General features: G+C 44.1%; 1 protein-coding gene across 1 annotated transcript; it reads right to left on the bottom strand.

Annotated features, from left to right (window-relative positions):
* Positions 1–10,752: 10,752 nt before the first annotated feature.
* Positions 10,753–11,808, bottom strand: LOC141043061 (uncharacterized). Its single transcript, XM_073511978.1, has one exon. It carries the CDS (start codon positions 11,806–11,808, stop codon positions 10,753–10,755), a length of 1,056 nt encoding a protein of 351 aa, XP_073368079.1.
* Between the last annotated feature and the right edge of the window lie 6,572 nt (positions 11,809–18,380).

Genomic DNA, 18,380 nt, shown 5'->3' with positions numbered 1-18,380 from the left:
GCAGGGAGCTCAAACCAATGCAACAAATGCAATGCAAGGTCAAGCAACAAATGCTCAACTCACTCTCTCAATCTCATAAGATGCACTCTTGAAAGTAGGAGATTGAAGAGAGGGGATGCTTTGGATATGATCAACAAATGGCTCACTAATCCATCCACAAATCCCCCTTCACATAGAGGGGAGATAGGGGTTTGGGAGAGGTGGAGAGAGGCTCAAAATGGTGTTTAGAATGTGTGTGAACCAACCCCCAACCGGTGGGAGGAAAGGGCCCTTAAATAGCCAAACCCCGAAACTAGCCGTTGGGGCTCCAACGGGCATTTCCTGGGCACCCCGTGCGCACGGGGGTTGAGACCCCGTGTGCACGGTACGAGCCCGTGTGCACGGAGTACCCAGAATTCTGGACACCCCGTGCGCACGGGGGTCAAAGACCCCGTGCACACGGGGTCCCCAGGACAGCCAGCAGCAGCCCACTAAAACATCGATAACTTGGGCATACGGACTCCGAATTCGATGATCTTGGGCTCGTTTTGAATCTATGGAAAAGCCCAAGGTCCTCACATAGAGAACCACCCAAGATCAACAAGAAATAATGATGCAAGTAATGCAAAGGTTTGAGCTCTCTACATGCGACGTGATCAAGCTACTTGCCCGAGAGTCCCTCTTGATAGTACGGCTATCAAACCTATAATCCGGTCTCCCACCAAGCACTATGAGACCGGCAAAACTAGGAAAACCTAGCTAAGGTATACCTTTGCCTTGCACATTCAACTTGAGCTTGATGATGACTTTAATGCTTGCCTCAAGTTGGAATCCCTTTCTTGTCCACGACCACTTGGTGAAGATACTCGAATTGCTTCCTCATGATGCAATGAGGGAAGCCTTATCTCAAGCCCATCTTCACATGCACATTATCATGATGTGGACCGCAAGCTTCAAAGCATATAACCTCCGGCTTCTCATCTTGCACCTGGACTCCCCGAACTCGATGACCATCACCACTTGATGTCATCCACACATAGACTACACGAGATCTTTCCTTTTGATGCAAGCCTATGAGAAACACCTAACCCACATAGACATAACAAACATATAGCATGGGTTAGGTAACAAAGCACAATTCACAATTACTTACCATACCACTAGATCACTTGATCTCACGTGGTACATTGTTTGTGCTTTGTGAGTTGACCACTTAGATATACTCTTCGAGCTTCATCTTGGTCAACCAACATCTTTACTTCAAGCTCCATCTTGGTTTCTTGAAAGCCACAATGAACTCTTCATTTCACTTCATTGCTTCAAGACAATATCACCAAAGACTCTTTCATGACCATATCAAGTTCCACTATGAATATCATCTTGGTCACCACTTGCCCTTCTAAAAACTCCATCCCAAACTCTTGAGAGGCATAATGAATTCGTCACTCTAGTTGCTTGCTTCAAGACTTGATCAACATGATCTTGTCTTGAGAGGCATAATGAATTCTTCACTCTAGTTGCTTGCTTCAAGGCTTGATCAACCGAAACCCAACACATGAGCTCACCATGATCTTGTCTTGAAACCATAACTCGAATTCTTCTCTTTGATTATTCTCTCAAGCCTTGATCCTCAGAAGACCAACTTGAAACCTCGCTGGATATGGAATCTCGAGAGCCAACACCTAGGCCCCGTGAGCACGGGGTATCCAGAGAGTTGACACTCGACCCTGTGCGCACGGTATAAGCCCGTGTGCATGGGGTATCCAGAGAGGGATACCATGAGGACTTCTTCGGATGCTTTGATGGCAATCTTCACATAACAACCCAAAGAACTTCAAGCATCACTATGGAACATATCTTCATATAAGATCCAATGCACTTGATGCTCCATAGGAATTGTCATTTAATACCAAAGCTTAGAGCAAATATAACTTCATCTATATGGACTTCATCCTTGATTCCATCCAATATCCTTGAGGCATTATCTTCATATATATGGACTTCATCCTTGATTCCATCCAATATCCTTGAGGCACCATCTATGGACAAAACCTTCAAACATATCTCACTGAAAACATTAGTCCATAGAGATTGTCATTCAATTACCAAAACCACACTTAGGGGCTACATGCCCTTTCAATCTCCCCCATTTTGGTAATTGATGACAATCTCAACAAGAGGGTTTATATAATGAATTTAAAACAAGTATGCAATTTATCCGAGAATAAATTGAATACTTGAGGTGGTTTTGATAGCCTCAAATATCACAAAGATAGTTGATGTTATCAATACCGGTTGTACTAGCATCGAAATACTACACAAGAATTTGATGCTAGTAGAACCACACTATATAGAGCAAACTCCCCCACAATATATGCATGGAAGAACTTGGTGGATTTTCCTCTATATACACATCCATGCAACAACCACAACAAATGTAGATATGCATGAACCAACCTACTTCACCTAAACCCTCTAAACTTCTCCCCCATTGGCAACAAGTGCCAAAATGGAGAAAAAAAATCTAGAAGACCAATATAGTATGAGTTCCTCCTTAATTTGTGCATTTCTCATATTGTGAGTGGAATCAAATGCACATATCCCGTTACGAACAAATGAAGAAATTCACACTATATTGAGGATCCATAAAATGCACCAAAAAGATATTATGATATGAGCATAGGAGTATTCTAAAGAACATAGAGAAGCTCCCCATGATTTGTGCATTATTTAGTTTTGTACTTGGATACAACGTGCACAAAATAGGATCATCACTTGACTAAGCAAGGGTCCAAAATATATCCAACAACTCATGAGTGCAATGATATATGCAATACATACAAGCACTCACTACTCAACCTCTTACCGGATCCACCAAAGAATAAAAAGAGACAATTCCAAGGACCGGCAAGGAAACGAAAGGATATCAAAGAGGGATATGCACTTTCTCATGTGTATAAGTTTCTTACGTGGCCAATAATCATCAAGATGAGCATCCACAAAGAAACTTGCACACACAAAAAGATACAAAAGATAAGAACATGATATCCAAGAATGAATCCATTATTTATACAAACTTGATCTTAGCGTAGGGCTTTGTCACATGGCACATGGCACAAGGCACATGGCGCAAACTGGTCTCATTTGCATAAAAATGAATTACTAAGCATGAGAGCAAATACCACAACCAAAAAGATTGTTTCTTGCAATTTTATCAATATTGCACATAAGAGCACTTTGAGGAATTGGTATGCAATAAATTGCTTAATTGGCATATTTGGGATAAGTGAACCATGAGCATGGTTTTATAGATCCCCATGATATGCTTCTTCTCAAAAGTCTCATAGATGCAATAAGGAGGTTTAAGCTGTTGCAAGAAACACAAACTCAACAAGTACTAAACATGCCATGATGCAACATACACAATGTTGACTCTAATTTAAACAAACGCATGAAGTAAGTACTTGTTACCGAGAGAGCATTGGTTCAAGGGGCCCTTGATCTAGCCCATGAACATGAGGGACTTGATCTTGTTCTTGGATAGGTAAATGATCTCCCATAGCATCTTGCTCTTGTGTTGGGGGTGATGACTTCCCTTGTGGTGGATCCACAAGAGGGGCTCTTACTCCTTCTTCTACATGGACAAGGGGTGTTTCTTGTGGAAGAATATGACCAATCCCCATTGTACTTGTAGCTTGGGAAGGAGCCTCATCACCTACAACACTTGAAACAAATTGCTCCGCATGGAAGCTGTTATTCTCATCACACTCCACATTCACCATTTCCTCAATACATCCCGTGGATTTATTGAGAATACAGTAAGTGTGGGAGTTTGATGCATATCCAACAAAAAAGACCCAAATTATTTTAACCGGGTTGAATTGATGAGAATGAAACACTTACGACAATCGAATCGGGTTTTCATTTATCTTCTCCCTCAAATCAAAGAATCAACCAAGCTTGGCTCTAATAATTTTCCATGGTGTCTCCACCTTCCTTGTGAATAAGCCAAGCATCCAATGCTTCTCCACAATACCTAAAACACATTAAGGTACAATCTGGTCCCCAAACATATTGGGTCCGAAGTAGTTAGGACAACCACAATATATAGGGCAAACTCCACATTAAATATGTGCAAAAGGATATGAACTTGAAGTTCATGCACACTTTTAACCATTAATGATTTTATGGAGTTTACCCTACATAGAGGATCAAGTAGCAAGCAAGGCATGAAGAAGAATATAAATAAATATGCATGCTCATGCCTACCAAGATCCAGAGAGATACAATTTGGACAAACAAACACTTAACCGAAGAATACTCCGATAATATCACAAAGTATTCAAGTTGTCCAAATTATATCAAAGTGACGAATCCACACAGGACCGCACACAAAGTACAACATATGAACTAAGCAAAAACCAAAGAGCATATAGGATATACAATACACACATGCTCAAAGGCTTATCTTACTCAAGTAGATAATAGATAGCACAAACAGTGAGATAAGGCAAGTTGAAGCACAAGCCGAGAAGAAGATGATCATAAGGTTCTACCACATGAGGAAATACCAATTGTAAGAGAATACAAATGGTATTTGGAATTAACACTCGGGGGTAGATTACGAAGATGCACATGATCATCAACAACTCCAAGGCAAAGAAAGATAAATAAAGCGTACTTGGCCGGGTGGACATTTCTACCCATAGGACCCCGTGCGCACGGGCTAGGTCAGCCCCGTGCGCACGGTGTGTCCAGAGAAAAAACACCACCCCGTGCGCACGGGGGTCCAGGACCCCGTGCGCACGGGGTGTCCAGTAAGTTTCGTGGTACCCCGTGCGCCCGTGCGCACGGGGTGTCCAGTAAGTTTCGTGGTACCCCGTGCGCACGTGGGTCAGAGACCCCGTGCACACGGGGTGTCCAGAAACTTACTGAAGAACCTCACAGGACACCGCGACGAAGCACGCAACAAAGGTAAATAACAACCAACAAGAGATAATTAGTGGATACTCTGAGAATTTGAATTTCAAATGAGCTTGACATACCACATAGTGACTAGATAAGATTGAATATCAATACTATGTGGCATTTCTCATATTCACATTTTGGGTTTGTGATGTGCACACAACAAAACACTCCCCCATAATGTGATGATCCACTAATATCTTGCAAGAGCCAATCATGATACAATACAGGCTCAAAACAGCAAACACCACTATATAATGTGCAATGCAACCTACACATGCTAGATAACACAAATCAAGCATACTAAGAAACACAACATATAGATGCACATGCTAGATACAAAACCTAAGCATGCAAGGGGCGAGCAACTTTTAATGTAAGCAATATAAATACAAGTTACCGCAAAGAGGAACATTGGATAGATAATATGAAGATAATCCACATGACTTGGCTCGAACAAATAAATGGTGGATATCCTTTTCTTTATGAACTAGCCAAATCTCCAATGTCCTCCACACACCTATTGATCAAGTTTGAGCTTGATGGTACCCAACCAAGTTGGGTCCTAAGAAGTTAGTCACAATAGGCTTGGCAACCCAAATGGCCTTTTCCATTTCCAAGCCACTTTGGGCGCCAACAAACTTGGCAAACAAATTGCCAACAACATCCTTCCTAAGCGAATAATGATCATTGACTAGAGGAGGCTTAGGGATGTTACCGTTGGGACAAGATGAGGATATGTGTCCCTTCTCACGACAATTATAGCAACATGTGCTCCCCCTTCTCTTCTTCTTTATTTTCTCAACTTGGGGAGCATTATCTTGGTTCATCATTGGTAGTGGCCTTTCTTCAAGTTGAGGTTGACCTTGAGATTGAACTTGAGGCCGCTTCCCTTGTTGCTTCACATTTGAAGCCTTCTTCTTCAATGGACAATATCTCACATGGTGTCCAACATTCTTGCACTTGAAGCATGTAATGTTGGCATCATTCTTGACTTGGTCTTGTCCCTTCTTCTTTTTCTTGGACTTCTTGTTGTTGGAGATGAAACCAAGTCCACCCTTGTCATGAGGGGATTTTTGAACACTCAAGATAGTGTTGAGAGTGGAATTTCCTTCATGACACATTTCCAAGTCTTTCTTCAAATTAGTGACTTGGGCCTTGAGCTCTTTGTTTTCCTCTACAAGGTTAGTATCAACAAAAGTACTAGAGGAAGTAGAAACTTCATTGTTAGAGCAACAAGGCAAGGAGAGCAATTCATCACAAGAATTGGGAATAATATGTCTAGATGAATCACTAGGACTAGCACATGTCAATAAAGCATTTTGAGTAGAAATAGTGCTAATGTCCACATGAGGCTCACAAGATGTTACCTTAGTCACAATAGCCTCATGAGCTAACTTTAGCCTTTCATGAGAGATTAGAAGGTCATCATGAGAGCCCGAGAGCTTTTCATGACTTTCTTCTAATTTCCCATAATTGCTAGTTAGCAAAACAAGTTGAGCCCGTAGCTCAACATTCTCCTTCAAGATAGATGCTTCACAAGAAGTAGAGTTAGTAGCACAAGCATCATTGACAATATGAGAGGAGCTAGAAGAAACTAGAGACTTCACATGAGTAGCTTGAAGTTCCTCATAAGACTTAGAGAGTTTGGCGAGCTCTCCTTTGACATTCTTGTAGCCAAGGTCAAGGTGCTCAAAATCCTCTTTAAGTTTATCATGAGCAACTTCAATCTCTTCTTTGGAAGATTCTAAGTCTCTAAGAGTTTCTAGAGCATCAAGAAGGTTACAATCAAGTTTATCATTTTGTTCTTGCTCTTCGTGAAGTAAATCATTACACTTTCCAAAATGAGTAATAAGATCTTTAAATATCTCATAAGTGTTCTTATTTACTCCACGAAGAGAATTACCAATTTCATATATTTCTTGACTCATATCCCTATCACATTCATCGTCACTCTCATCATTATCATTACTAAGAGTAGATGATACCTCGGTAGTACCTCTTGCCATGAGGCACATGTGAACATCGGAGGTTGATGATGATTCTTTTGGAGAGGGAGATTCTTCATCATCAAGAGTAGGATATCCATGTCCATCCTCTTGACACTCATAGCATTTCCTCTCCAACATAGTGATTTCCTTCTTTGCTCTTCTAGCAAATTCTCCATTAGTGATGTGTGCACCATTTTCTCTTATTTCCTCTACATGGTTAGTCAAACAACAACTAGAGGAAATAGAAGCATAGATACCATGGCAACAAGGAGAATCAAGCATATCATCACAACAAGTATTCAAGGAATCTCTATATGATATGTAAGGACTATCAACACAAGAATGTATGTCATTTTTGCTAGATGTGGTCAAGTCCAAAGAAGCTACAAAATTAGCATTTATGCATGAAAGATCATCAATGTTGAGCACAACATCATCATCACAAATTATATTTCCACTCACCATGTCATTACCCTGGGACATGTCATATGATGGTGAGGTGGAAGAAGTTGAAATGTCCAAGCACACGGAGGAAGAAGCAATATGGAGTTCTTCATGATATGAAGATGTGGAGAACTCCTCAAGAGACACCTCCGAAATATGATTGACCTCATCAAGATTGGACCCACCATATATTTTCAAGTTTTGACCACATCTCATGAGCCGACGCACACGTCATAATTGACTCAAACACTTCGAGGGATATAGACCGGATTAAGGCATTCTTTGCACCATACCCACAAAGCATATCATCATTTTCCTTAATAGATGGAAAAAGTTCATCCTTCCATGGAGAAGCCCCTACAAGAACAATTCGCACAAAATTTGGACCCATGGCCCAGAAATGACAAACCATGCGAATTTTCCACAAGTGATAGTTTGTGCCACTAAAACAGAAAGTGTCATCATGCACTATACCACTAGTCGACATCTTTACTCTCTATGCGGTAAAGCCTAGCAAGGAGAGACCAAAGCTCTGATACCAATTGAAAGGATCTAGATGACGACTAGAGGGGGGGGGGTGAATAGGCGTTTTAAAACTGTTACGGATTTGGCTTTATCCTAATGCGGAATTAAACTAAACGGATACCTTTCAAGCACAAATCCTGAATATGCTAGGCTCAACTAAGTGCACCAACAACCTATGCTAAACAAGATAGGCACTTAAGGAAACTAGCAAGCACAAACTATATCACAAGATATGGAAATGTAGGAACAACTAAGCAATTCAACTAGCACAAGATATATCAATATGAGCAAGTATGAATTGCGGTAAGTAAAGGGGTGTGGGTAAGAGATAACCACAAGTGAGTCGGAGACGCGGATTTATCCCGAAGTTCACACTCGTGAGAGTGCTAATCTCCGTTAGAGCGGTGCCGAAGCCAAAGCTCCGGGGCGTCACCAAGTGACTCACCGTATTCTCCTTTTCGAGTCACCCCCAACGGATGAGCCTCGATTCACTCGGGGTTGGTCTTGAAGGCGACCACCACACCTTTACAAACTTCTCCTGAGCACACCACAAACAAGGAAGCTTCCGGAGGAACTTGACCACCTAGGCCACTTCAACACCCTTCCCCGGAGCACACCACAAGAGGAAGCTTCCGGGGGAACCTTGGCCACATAGGCCTCTTTCACAATCTTCTCAATGTATCACCAAACCGTCTAGGAGGCGGAGGCCTCCAAGAGTAATAAACTCACGGGCTCACACTCGAACAAATCGATGCAGGGAGCTCAAACCAATGCAACAAATGCAATGCAAGGTCAAGCAACAAATGCTCAACTCACTCTCTCAATCTCATAAGATGCACTCTTGAAAGTAGGAGATTGAAGAGAGGGATGCTTTGGATATGATCAACAAATGGCTCACTAATCCATCCACAAATCCCCCTTCACATAGAGGGGAGATAGGGGTTTGGGAGAGGTGGAGAGAGGCTCAAAATGGTGTTTAGAATGTGTGTGAACCAACCCCCAACCGGTGGGAGGAAAGGGCCCTTAAATAGCCAAACCCCGAAACTAGCCGTTGGGGCTCCAACGGGCATTTCCTGGGCACCCCGTGCGCACGGGGGTTGAGACCCCGTGTGCACGGTACGAGCCCGTGTGCACGGAGTACCCAGAATTCTGGACACCCCGTGCGCACGGGGGTCAAAGACCCCGTGCACACGGGGTCCCCAGGACAGCCAGCAGCAGCCCACTAAAACATCGATAACTTGGGCATACGGACTCCGAATTCGATGATCTTGGGCTCGTTTTGAATCTATGGAAAAGCCCAAGGTCCTCACATAGAGAACCACCCAAGATCAACAAGAAATAATGATGCAAGTAATGCAAAGGTTTGAGCTCTCTACATGCGACGTGATCAAGCTACTTGCCCGAGAGTCCCTCTTGATAGTACGGCTATCAAACCTATAATCCGGTCTCCCACCAAGCACTATGAGACCGGCAAAACTAGGAAAACCTAGCTAAGGTATACCTTTGCCTTGCACATTCAACTTGAGCTTGATGATGACTTTAATGCTTGCCTCAAGTTGGAATCCCTTTCTTGTCCACGACCACTTGGTGAAGATACTCGAATTGCTTCCTCATGATGCAATGAGGGAAGCCTTATCTCAAGCCCATCTTCACATGCACATTATCATGATGTGGACCGCAAGCTTCAAAGCATATAACCTCCGGCTTCTCATCTTGCACCTGGACTCCCCGAACTCGATGACCATCACCACTTGATGTCATCCACACATAGACTACACGAGATCTTTCCTTTTGATGCAAGCCTATGAGAAACACCTAACCCACATAGACATAACAAACATATAGCATGGGTTAGGTAACAAAGCACAATTCACAATTACTTACCATACCACTAGATCACTTGATCTCACGTGGTACATTGTTTGTGCTTTGTGAGTTGACCACTTAGATATACTCTTCGAGCTTCATCTTGGTCAACCAACATCTTTACTTCAAGCTCCATCTTGGTTTCTTGAAAGCCACAATGAACTCTTCATTTCACTTCATTGCTTCAAGACAATATCACCAAAGACTCTTTCATGACCATATCAAGTTCCACTATGAATATCATCTTGGTCACCACTTGCCCTTCTAAAAACTCCATCCCAAACTCTTGAGAGGCATAATGAATTCGTCACTCTAGTTGCTTGCTTCAAGACTTGATCAACATGATCTTGTCTTGAGAGGCATAATGAATTCTTCACTCTAGTTGCTTGCTTCAAGGCTTGATCAACCGAAACCCAACACATGAGCTCACCATGATCTTGTCTTGAAACCATAACTCGAATTCTTCTCTTTGATTATTCTCTCAAGCCTTGATCCTCAGAAGACCAACTTGAAACCTCGCTGGATATGGAATCTCGAGAGCCAACACCTAGGCCCCGTGAGCACGGGGTATCCAGAGAGTTGACACTCGACCCTGTGCGCACGGTATAAGCCCGTGTGCATGGGGTATCCAGAGAGGGATACCATGAGGACTTCTTCGGATGCTTTGATGGCAATCTTCACATAACAACCCAAAGAACTTCAAGCATCACTATGGAACATATCTTCATATAAGATCCAATGCACTTGATGCTCCATAGGAATTGTCATTTAATACCAAAGCTTAGAGCAAATATAACTTCATCTATATGGACTTCATCCTTGATTCCATCCAATATCCTTGAGGCATTATCTTCATATATATGGACTTCATCCTTGATTCCATCCAATATCCTTGAGGCACCATCTATGGACAAAACCTTCAAACATATCTCACTGAAAACATTAGTCCATAGAGATTGTCATTCAATTACCAAAACCACACTTAGGGGCTACATGCCCTTTCAACACCCCCGAGTGTGATATGCATCTGCATGGTCTCGCTCGTGCGCACGCCGGAGATTGTGTGGAGCGAGATCTGAGGGTCGGCCGGCGAGGCATCAGCGGTGGCGGAGGCCGCGTCGTCGTCGTCGTCTGGCGCCAGGTCGAGGAGAAAGATGCGCTGACACACGCGGTTGTGGCCCCTGCCAAACTTCTCATTACAATTGAAGCAGAGGCCCAGGCGACGGCGTTCCTCCATCTCCGCCTGTGACAGGCGTTTGATTTGGCGCCCTTCCGGCAGAACGGGGGCAGGCTGGGGTGCGGCTGGTGGTGCCGGTGCGGGGGGCGCGAGGCGTGGTACAGGCGCCGGCAGGAGGCCCTTCTGCTGAAAACGAACCGGTGGCGCGGAGGCGAGCGCGCACTGGTCGCGCAGCTCCAACTTGCGGGCGAGACTCATGGCGACGGCGAGGGACTGCGGGTTGTGGATCTCCACGTCGAGGCTGAGGGGTGGCTGGAGTCCCGCGGTGAAGATCTGAACCTTCTGTGTCTCCGATAAGAAGCCTGCCCGGGGAAGGAGCGCCTCAAACCGCTCCTGGAAGTCGACGACGGACGTCGTGCGCTTGCACGCCATCAGTTCGCCCAGCGGGTTAGCGCGCAGAGGTGGCCCGAAGCGGAGATTGAGCAGCTCGGTGAAGCGGCGCCACGGAGGTGTGCCCTCGTCGCGCTGGACCTGCATATACCACAGTTGGGCAGTACCCTCGAGATTGTATGACGCCATCCACACTTTCTCCTCCTCGGCGATCCGTTGTTGATGGAAGAAGGACTCGCATCTGTTGATGAACGCGAGAGGGTCGGACTTGCCGTCGAACTTGGGGAAGTCCATCTTCTGAAACCGGGGTGGTCGATCGTTGTGGTGCTGCCCATCGTGGGCCCCGTCAGCGCCCGACGAGGAGGCGGACTTCTCCTTCTGCAGTGCGGCGACGGACGTCTGCAGGGACGCCACCGTTGCAGTCAAGGCCTCGATCATCTTGGCCAAATTAGCGGTGGTTGGTTCTGCCATGGCGGAAGTAACCGAGGTGACGGCGGATGGTGGCGATGGAGGTGGGCTTGGCGCGGACGCAGGGGTGGAGGCGGGCTGTGGAGGCGTGGACGAGGAAGAGGAATGCCTGGAACCCGATACCAAGTTGTCAAGGACCTCGGTGCCCAAGACAGCCGGACCTCGACTACGTAGTTCGTAGTCTCGGTTGATAGGAGCGCTAGGGTTTTTGCCTAACTGCTCAATGGCGCAGGAGATGAGATTAGGAGTAGAGGAAGAAGTAGGAAATAATGATTTATTGCTTGCCGTCAAAGGGTGCAGATTACACGATATATAAAGGCCTCATGGGCTGCTAACAAACTGAAAACTATGCCTAACAAACTACTCCTGGACTCTAGGAACCAACGTATACGGATCAGGACTCCTTGCCCCGATCACGCCTCGCCAGCTGTGGCCGTCGGCTGCTGCTCCTGGGCGCGTGGCCCGCGCCTGTACGCAGCGCCCCACATGACAGCTTAAGGGTGGAACTTGCCCCCCCCCCCCCCCCCCCCCCATACCAAAGTCCCTGCATGGATGGGAGGTTTGGGAGTAGGAGAAGATGGATTTTCGTTGTTTCTTCCTCTTTAAGTAGGGGTTCAAGTGTGAAGACAGATCGGCGGCATGCGATGCGACCCAGACGCATGCCCGAATTTAAGGTTTCAGCTCTGATGATCATGGACATGACAAACAAGAAACAGCACAACGGCGCCGCTTCGTTTCAGGATTGAATGGCCTTGCTCTCGGTTTATAATTACTCTCCCGTTTAATTTTTTTTGACACAGCTCTCCCCCCGTCTGTTCACGGGTGCCGTACATGATTTTTTGGCCATTGTTCCGTTTTAACTTGGTGGTTAATTAGTTGGGCGATTAATAATGTGTTGCGTTAACATTGCCGGAGCAGGAAGATAATGCCTATTTGTTTTCCTCTTCGATTTGGGCTTGATTTTCTTGTCATTTTTATTTTATTTTCGATCTGCTAAGACTTTGCATTTGTGGGTTGTACTTTTTTAGTAGAGGTTGTCCACAAAAAATAGGAATATGCTAGAAACAGGTTTAGATGCTACAAAGTGTACAGTTTCATCGCGTATTTATAAAATGATCACCATGTATTTATACAATGTGGCGGGATTGTGTGTATGTCGTTACGAAATAAAATGATGTCGCCAACGCACATGAAGGCCCTCTGCAAGCGCGGGCATGTTGACGTACGTACCGGAGCCCAAAAAAATGCATGCCACGACATCAGGATTATTTGGCTTGATACGTCGAACAATAGTACTCCCTCCGTCCCATAATGTAAGACATTTTTTGACACTAGTGTAATATGTAGTGTCAAAAAACGTTTTACATTATGAGACGAAGGGAGTACTAACTAATATGAAGTGCCAGTACAATACAAAACTGGTGTGTCAGTTTGTCTACAGAACCGCTTTGAATCTCGTTGGTTCCACTTAATGTTACTCCCACTGTAAAGATCTAAACAAGTAGTAATCTAAACGCTCTGATACAAGTAGTGATCTAAACGCTTTTGTATTTTTTTACGGAAGGAGTGCATGATTATTAACATTCTGATAGCTGAAACACAAGCCAGTAGTATAAGAATCAACTGTTTCTGGTACTATGAGGTGAAGATGCAGACATGCTCTAAACACACAACAGAGTTCATGAACAATTTTTTTAAAATACATGATGAGCGTTCTATGAATACATGGTGATCATTTTATAAATACGCGACGAACTTTACGGAGAACATTTTTGAAAATACACAACGTCGCATGGTGGAGGAAAAAATTCAAAAAACAAAACAAAACAAAATAATCAAATTAGCATGTCGAGGATGGACAAATGGACATACAGCTGGGTTGGGGCGAGTTGCGTGTTGAGCATGGACATGCAACTGAGTCGGCTGAGTTTCAGGTTAAGGCTAGACATACAACTGTGTCGGGGCAAGTTACGTGTCGAGAGTGGACATGCAACTGGGTCGGGGCAGTTGTGTGTCGAGGGTCTTCGATCTTCACCCATAATTGCATACATACTATGTGCGGAACCACCACGTTAAGTTGAATCAAACCAATGTCCCCTATCACAGTATGCACCATTTGTTAGTTTCGGCTGTGAGGCAACGAACATTGCACATCCTCGTTTCACTTGTAAAAATGGTGTGCCCGCTTCATCCGACTTGAGGAGAGCTGCTTTATATAGAAATGATGTCGGTTGGTGTTTGACAATCTTAAAACTGTACCGCATTAATGAGAAGTCATGTGGAACGGCTAGCTTCTTCAAGTAGGTTTATGGACTTGGTTATGTTGGGTGGGGGCTCGACAAAATTTACGCTTGGTTTACTCCAGTATCTCAGCTCACATGCACTAAGTTACACACTCAAATACATCTCACTTGCTTCAAAATAAACCTGGGCAACACTTGTCTAATCATAAACATTGATGCAAATGATTGATCAAGGCTAGAGATTGGCCCCATTTATATGTCTTGAGCATGCAACTTATTTTGGTATCACACCGTAGCTCATGCAGAGTTGGATAGTCAGTCATGCAGGAGGCAACATTAGGCGGATAGGCACCAAACATCTGTGAACTTTCAGTACATGGTTGGTACGTGTATGTATAGTATGATAGCGAATATCGGTAGGCTTGCCCTTCTGTAGTCACCCAATGACAAGGTGAACTCACATGCAGTCCTCCTGCATGTTTCCGGAAAGAACTCATCACTTATTTGCTTCTCCTTTGGAGGCCGTGTCATCTCAGTAATGACGGATAAGCAATAGTTCCAGTTCAGACTGTTTCTTGGCTGTTCTTGCTAACCGATTATCGTTGGTTCGGCAACCTGTTGAACTGGTTTGACAAGGGTACACACTCTGAGTTGTGATGTTTAACTTGGTGGTAGGTTCAAAAGTATTTCTCTCATAAAATTTGAAGGTAGGTGTTCATAGGCGCCTCATTTCTTTTGCGAACCGAATTCATGACGTATTCCTCTCAATACAATAAAGAAAAGAAATCAAGTTTTTTACCAAAAAAAATTACGATCTGCTAATTTTTTTTGGCCGAGCTAGCACGTCACATGGTCTTCTGCAAAAAGAATTGCCGAGCTAGTACGCCAAATGGCTACAACTTTAGGTGTTGGTCGCAAAATGCACCGAATGCAATTTTAATCATTGACAAAAAACACTAAACGGTGAGTAACAGTCATTAAAATGGATGTGGCAACTCAAAAAAAAAGTGGTGGGGATTGGTTAGAGAGAGAGAGTTGACGGGCAGGCCCTACATCCTTTTTTTGAGTTGCAACATCCATTTTAACGTCTCTTAGTCAATGTTGTCAACCCTTTTGTCACATTAACCCTTCGCCGCATCAAAAGCATGATCAACACGTGTTTAGTGTTTTTGTTCAATGATTAACATTACTTTTGGTGCATTTTGCGACTAGCGCCTACAGTGATGATTTTTTGCTAATGACGACACAATTGCAGTGGTTTTATGGATTTCACTCAGTCCATATACACATGAACATGAACATGAACATGCATCTTTAATGATTGTCAACACTCAATTTCAAGCTATCCCCAAAATTCCGGAGCATTGGGAGGGTTGCTTCTAAACAATGCTCAAAATTTTATTAGCTGCACAAACATATTTTGAAAAGCAATTATCCCGCTTCATGCATTTGTATGAATATGTCCTTTCATAATTAACATATGAACATAGGTTTTTTTTCATGCATATGAACATAGTTTACAAGTATCCTTCGTATTTTAAACATCACTTCATGTTTCATAATTTGAGTTAAATAATTGAACATAACTCAAATAAAAGTCAAACCTACCATAAACTTAAATAAACACAATTAAACATCACAAAAGTCAATCCTGCCTAACATAAGCATAAAACATAGAGCTAAACATAACTGAATCTTGGCTTTCTCAAGAGAGGATGAAATGACGTTGGCGTCTTTGGCCGCCAGCCTTGCAATTACCGCATCCTACTCACTAATAGAATCTGGTTTGTGCCGAGTCCTGATCTTTTGCCAAGTTCTTTTCATCAGGAGCTCAGCATACTTATGTATCTGTCGAGTTTGATGCGAACTTGCACTCGACAATGAGAAGAAACTCGGCAAACTTGACATTTTACCTACTACCAGCGAAAAAGGACTCGGCAAAAGAAAGAAACTCAGCAATGCCTCAAGTTTGCAAAGTTCCTCCAGATAAAACTCAGCAAATTCTGGCAGATGGACCACATGGAAGAGCAGGCGACAGAGCTATGATGGCGGTATACCTTTGTGAGGTTTCCGCTAACGGAAACTCAACAAACATTTTCTCGTACTTTTTTTATTGTAGAATTCCAGGGGTTACGTGTATGCCGAGTATCCGCGAGTAATAACTCGGCAAAATATGTCAGGGGGGCCTGCGTGACACGTGCTGTTGACCAGCTGACGGTTGGTCTTCCTATGCCCAGTTCCAAAACTCGGCAAAAGGCTGACCTTTCGTCTTAAATGTGGAACGGGAGAGGGCTCGCACGAAACAAAAACAAAAAACCCCGTCCGCCTTGGCCTCGCCTCGCTCTCCCCTCTGATAATGCATCGCCGCGCCGCCTCCACTCTTTCTCCTACCTGCGCCGCCACCTCTCCATCTCGTCGTCGCCGCCATGACATCCGCGGCCACGGGCGCCTCCACCGCCATCAATGTCGGCCGCCTCGCTCCTCGATGCACCAACACCGACGTCCACATCCACATGGAGGAGCGCGTGATGTCAGCTTCTTCATCACCTTTCTTCTCATATGATGCATATGCATGTATAGCAAATGCTAGTTAATTGGTAGGAAATTGTTAAAATGTTAGTTAAGTAAATTATGTATCTGTTAAAATTGCTAGTTAGACCTAAATTTTTTATTCATTAAAATGCTAATTATAGATCTAAACTGTTTATTTGTTAAAATGCTTAGGTATACGTATATGTGATGCATGCATCATGATTGTTTATTTGTTGGCAATATTGATAAGAAAAGGTTAGTAGCAAATGGTCCAACCGTGTCCTGTTGGCCGAGTTTGGGACTCGGCAAAGATGTTGCTGAGTTGATTCTGTGCTCTACCGAGTTCCGAGGATATTCGGCAACGAGGACGGTTCTAATTGTGCTCCTCTGCCTCTTTCGCGTTGATGTTCTCCTTCAGCTCGTCGCAGGCCTTGTTCTGGTCTCTAGTCGTACCTCGTAGGCAGCACAGTGGTCGACGTAGGGGAGCTTGGCACGGTACGAGACCTGAGAGGTCTCGATTTTGTGCCACTCCTCGACAACGCATTGCACGAGGGGGTCGATTTCCCCCAGCTCGGCGCAATATGAGGCATCGGAGGCCTTCATAGTGTGGCGCCCTTGAGCGGCATGTTGCTCATAACGCAAGCGCAAAGGTGATGTGCTTGTCCTCTATCACCTCGTCATCCTCTGCTCATAGTAAGTGAGCTGGGGGTTGGACTCCAGATATTGCAGTTTTGGTTTTGTAGAACATGGTTGCCCTTAAGAAAATAGTGCTAGGCAGTGGATGGGGACTCTCCAAAACTTAACTAGAGGGCATTGGTTTACTCCACTATCTCAGTCCACAGACGCCGCCGTATACAAAGCTGAAATACATTTCACTTTCCTTCTAAAGAAGGCTCAGCAGACCAGGGCCAGAAAAGCTAGTATATATAGGTTAGCTAGGACCTGAACTTTTGAGAGAGCAATCACATACGTAGTTATATGACCTGAGCATGTGATTCATTTGATTGCCACACACACCAGATCATACAGATTTTGATGGATCAGTCATGCAAGAGGCAACATGGGCACCAGACCGTACAACACACTCTATGTATGTATCCTTGAAGCTGCACAGTGTACACATCTTCACGGTGGGGTTGCTGGGCTACATGATTTCTGTGCCGGAATCCTAGTTCCTGCTCGCTATAACATAAACAATATGGTGCTAGTACGTTGGAGGCATGTGCGATTGTGCAGAAATGATGGGGGTGCGAATGCAGCGGCACGACAGGCTAACACGAGCTACAACTGGCCTACTGCAGCAGTTCATTTCTTTTGGTATGATCAGTTGACCACCATCGATATACATACTTGATACTTGATACTTCACCGCCTAATTCTTTTGAGGAACACATTTCTATCTGCGGCTGCTCTCCATATGTCGGCCAAAAGGAAGTTGTCAGATAATGTAACCTGGCGATCAAGAAACGCGCGAGTCAGTACAATACACCGAAAGTATCCCGTATCCTCAGGGACGGAGCCAGGAATTGTTTAATTTTTACAAGACAAAATAGTTTTAAAATTAGCTATATAGAAAATTTTAATGTGTGGTACTAGAACTACTTGATTTCAAATATAATTTTACTAGAACTACAAGACGACAACAAATCCGAGATTTGAAACTAAGTTAATTGTGAGAGTGGACTTACCATATAGGCGTATGGGATGTGGTATGTCGTCAGATCACTGGTCGCTCTTGGTGGTGCTTTCCCTAATCCTCTTTATGCTGGAGGACGGTGATATGATAGATTGGGGATTGAA

This window comes from Aegilops tauschii, chromosome 3 (genome assembly GCF_002575655.3).
Source record: "Aegilops tauschii subsp. strangulata cultivar AL8/78 chromosome 3, Aet v6.0, whole genome shotgun sequence".
In the NCBI taxonomy this organism is placed as follows: domain Eukaryota; kingdom Viridiplantae; phylum Streptophyta; class Magnoliopsida; order Poales; family Poaceae; genus Aegilops; species Aegilops tauschii.
The sequence above is the reverse complement of the archived record's forward strand: the minus strand, read 5'-3'. Positions and strand labels throughout refer to the sequence as shown.

Bases quoted from the DNA above. Each gene is read 5' to 3' on its own strand.
- LOC141043061 (XM_073511978.1), bottom strand. From the start codon at position 11,808: ATGGCAGAACCAACCACCGCTAATTTGGCCAAGATGATCGAGGCCTTG.